At 35.9% G+C, this 2,951-nt stretch overlaps 1 protein-coding gene across 1 annotated transcript in view; it reads right to left on the bottom strand.

Annotated features, from left to right (window-relative positions):
• LOC107734660 (protein NLRC3-like) overlaps nt 1-1,098 on the bottom strand; it is a 5,037-nt gene extending 3,939 nt beyond the window's left edge. Inside the window, exons 1-2 of the mRNA XM_016546632.1 lie at nt 1,092-1,098; nt 135-683 (exon numbers count right to left, since the gene is read on the bottom strand). Coding sequence (XP_016402118.1) covers nt 135-683; nt 1,092-1,098 — 556 coding nt within the window. The remainder of the gene's footprint in view (nt 1-134; nt 684-1,091) is intronic.
• Between the last annotated feature and the right edge of the window lie 1,853 nt (nt 1,099-2,951).

Below are 2,951 nucleotides of genomic sequence, written 5' to 3'. Positions count from 1 at the left end.
AGGAGGGATCTGATTGGCTGCTGCTGGTCGTGATGTCACCCAGACCAGAGCTGATGAAAGCAGAGTCGCTTTGACCAGACTTGTGAACATTACATCTACAGATGATCTTTTCTCAACAGTGTTCAATGTTTTACTTTTAAAATTCAAAGTCAGGCGACTCTCATCAAGTCCATCAAATATAAATGCTAGATTGCATTCCTTATATAACTTTGTTTTCTCCAGGCCCTCCAGTTCAGGATACAATTCCAGCAGAAGCTTGTGGAGACTGAAATCTTCGTTGGTCATTAAGTTAATCTCTCTGAATGGAAGCAGGAACACACAGTGTATATTCTGATTGGCTTCTCCTTCTGCCCAGTCCAGGATGAACTTGTGCACAGAGACCGTTTTTCCAATTCCAGCGACTCCCTTGGTCAGAACAATCTTCTTCTCATTGTTTTCCCTTAATAATATAAATATATCATTGCATTTGATTGGTTTGTCCTGTGTTTGCTTGTTCTTGTTGAAAGCATCATCAATCTTCAGAATCTCATGTTCCTGATGAACCTCCTTCATATCTCCCTCTGTGATGAACAGCTCTGTGTAAACAGCCTTGAAATGTGCTTTTTCTTTGCCCTCAAAAATATTTTCTGCTTTCTTCTGCATTTTGGATTTGTGAGTTTCCAAGATTTTTTTCAGAATCAAATCTGCTGTTATAAAAGATGATTAAGTTAATAAAACATAGGGAAAATCAAGAACAGATTTATTTTTTAAAGAAACATGACAAAGCTGTTACTTTATCATATTCTCTTCAGAATTCATTCAACATATTGTAATTAAACTGCTTTTGAAAGTAACACCAAATATTTTAAATGTGCAAAGATGGTGCACATATAATACTTGAATGGGAGAAAGTGCAACACACAATATGGTGGAATAGTCCCGCTTCTAAATAAAAGAGCCGGTTGCTAATTGGTAAAGTCATTGCATCCCTGCAGCTGCAGTTACATATGGAAGCATATGGGTAGCATAATTCATTTTGAAATGTAATATGCAAAATAACAATGCAATATGTAAAATGGCAATGTTTTTCTGTATTTAAATGTACATTTTACCATACATATGTGCAATGTTTAGAGCAAAATTAAAATTAAAATTCAATTATATAATTTACATATTTTAATGCTTTATAATTGTTGCTGCTGCTATTGTTATCATGTACTTGCACTCAATTTGCACGTTACTGCACTATTGTTTTTTTTGCACATAAGTTAATACTGTACATTCGCATATGTAGATACCATATACATAGTCTATATTTCTATTTTCACATTCTATATTTCTACTCTATACTCGCATATATAGATACACATAGTCTATATTTCTATTTTTTTTTTCATAGTCTTTATTCCTACTACTGCAGCATAGTTTTTATTATTATGTTTCTTACATTGTATGTATGTGTGTATATGTGTATAGTTTGTGTATGTGTGTGTATAGCATTGCACTGTCTTGGCACTCATTGTGGACAGCAAAGTAAGAATTTCATTGCTCAGGGAAACTTGTTTTCCTCACTGGGCATATGACAATAAACGCTTTGAATCCTTGAATCCTTGAATCCTGAATAAGTTGCAAAACTAAAAGGAAAATGTATTACCCAAATTGATTAGATATGTTTAGCATGTCTAAACAAAAACTGTAGCAAAATTATCATTTAAATGCTGTTTTTCCTAAATGCATTTAGACTTACAGGCCGGACACTTGGGATTTAATTTTCATCATAATACTGCATGATAATTGTAGCAAAATGCAGTGAGAATTTCAGAATGCATTCTGAGGCAAAGATGCAGCAATAGGGTAGCAAAATGGTGATTTAAATGCCTTTTCTTTTTCTTAAATGCATTGACACTTACATATAAGACGTTTCAATAGCATTTTCATTTAATAGCATTTTCATCAAATCCCCCGCGATATTATAGTAATGGTGAATATTGACCTGTCGTGCGTCCTGTTGATTGACAGGTCGGGGGCGTGATCACCTCGGAATGCATTTTCAAATCCACATTGACAAATGTTAATTTTGCTACAGTTTTTGCTTGGACATGCTAAACATATCTAATCAATTTGGGTAATACATTTTCATTTAGCAAATTATAAAGTGTTAAAATATGTTTTTAATGTGCATATTAAAACTAGTGTAGGAAATGGCAAATGTAAATTATACAATTGAATTTTCATTTTGCACTAAACATTTGCACTAAACACATATGTATGGGGAAATGTCAATTTAAATACAGAAAACATTGCCATTTTATATACAGTATTGCATTGCCATTTTGCATATTACATTTCAAAATGAATTATGCTACCCATATGCTTCCATAGTTACAAGCTCCAGTTCCTTTAGAAACAGTCAGCATCCTGAGACGCTCTTAAAGGTCCCCTGAAGTGCCTTGAAACACGCAGCGTTATTCTATGTGGTGACATAATTTTAACTGAAACAGGAAGACAGGGTGGGACATATCGAGCAGCCCCGCCCCCTTTTAAAAATAGCCAATAGCGTTTTGTTTATATCTGCTCGGGCCAGAGCCGTTGAGCTCGGTAAAGCCGCATTTGACAGCCAGTCTAATAGATTACCCCTAGATTCAATATGAAACTCTTAGTAAAACAAAATAGTGGTCATAATCATGCTGAGTCTGTGTAGTTGTAAAAGTGTTTAATATATGCCGACTCGCGCATATGATCCGCTCCGTGCGATCGTGTCTCTGGACCGGAGCCAAAGTCCGGATCAGACTGTGCGTGCTGCCGCAGTTTGCGTGACACAACGTGAAACCAGACCTCATTTGCACCAATCAAAAGCATTTTTACACTATCTGAATCGTTCCCTATTGCCTACATTGTGCACTACGTGCCATTCACTGTACAGGGAATACTACACTGTGAACAAGCGACCGATCTCAGCCGCAGCTTCAGCG

This window comes from Sinocyclocheilus rhinocerous, unplaced genomic scaffold, assembly GCF_001515625.1.
Source record: "Sinocyclocheilus rhinocerous isolate Xijiao unplaced genomic scaffold, SAMN03320098_v1.1 scaffold674, whole genome shotgun sequence".
NCBI lineage: Eukaryota > Metazoa > Chordata > Actinopteri > Cypriniformes > Cyprinidae > Sinocyclocheilus > Sinocyclocheilus rhinocerous.
This window is presented reverse-complemented; position numbering and strand designations above follow the sequence as displayed.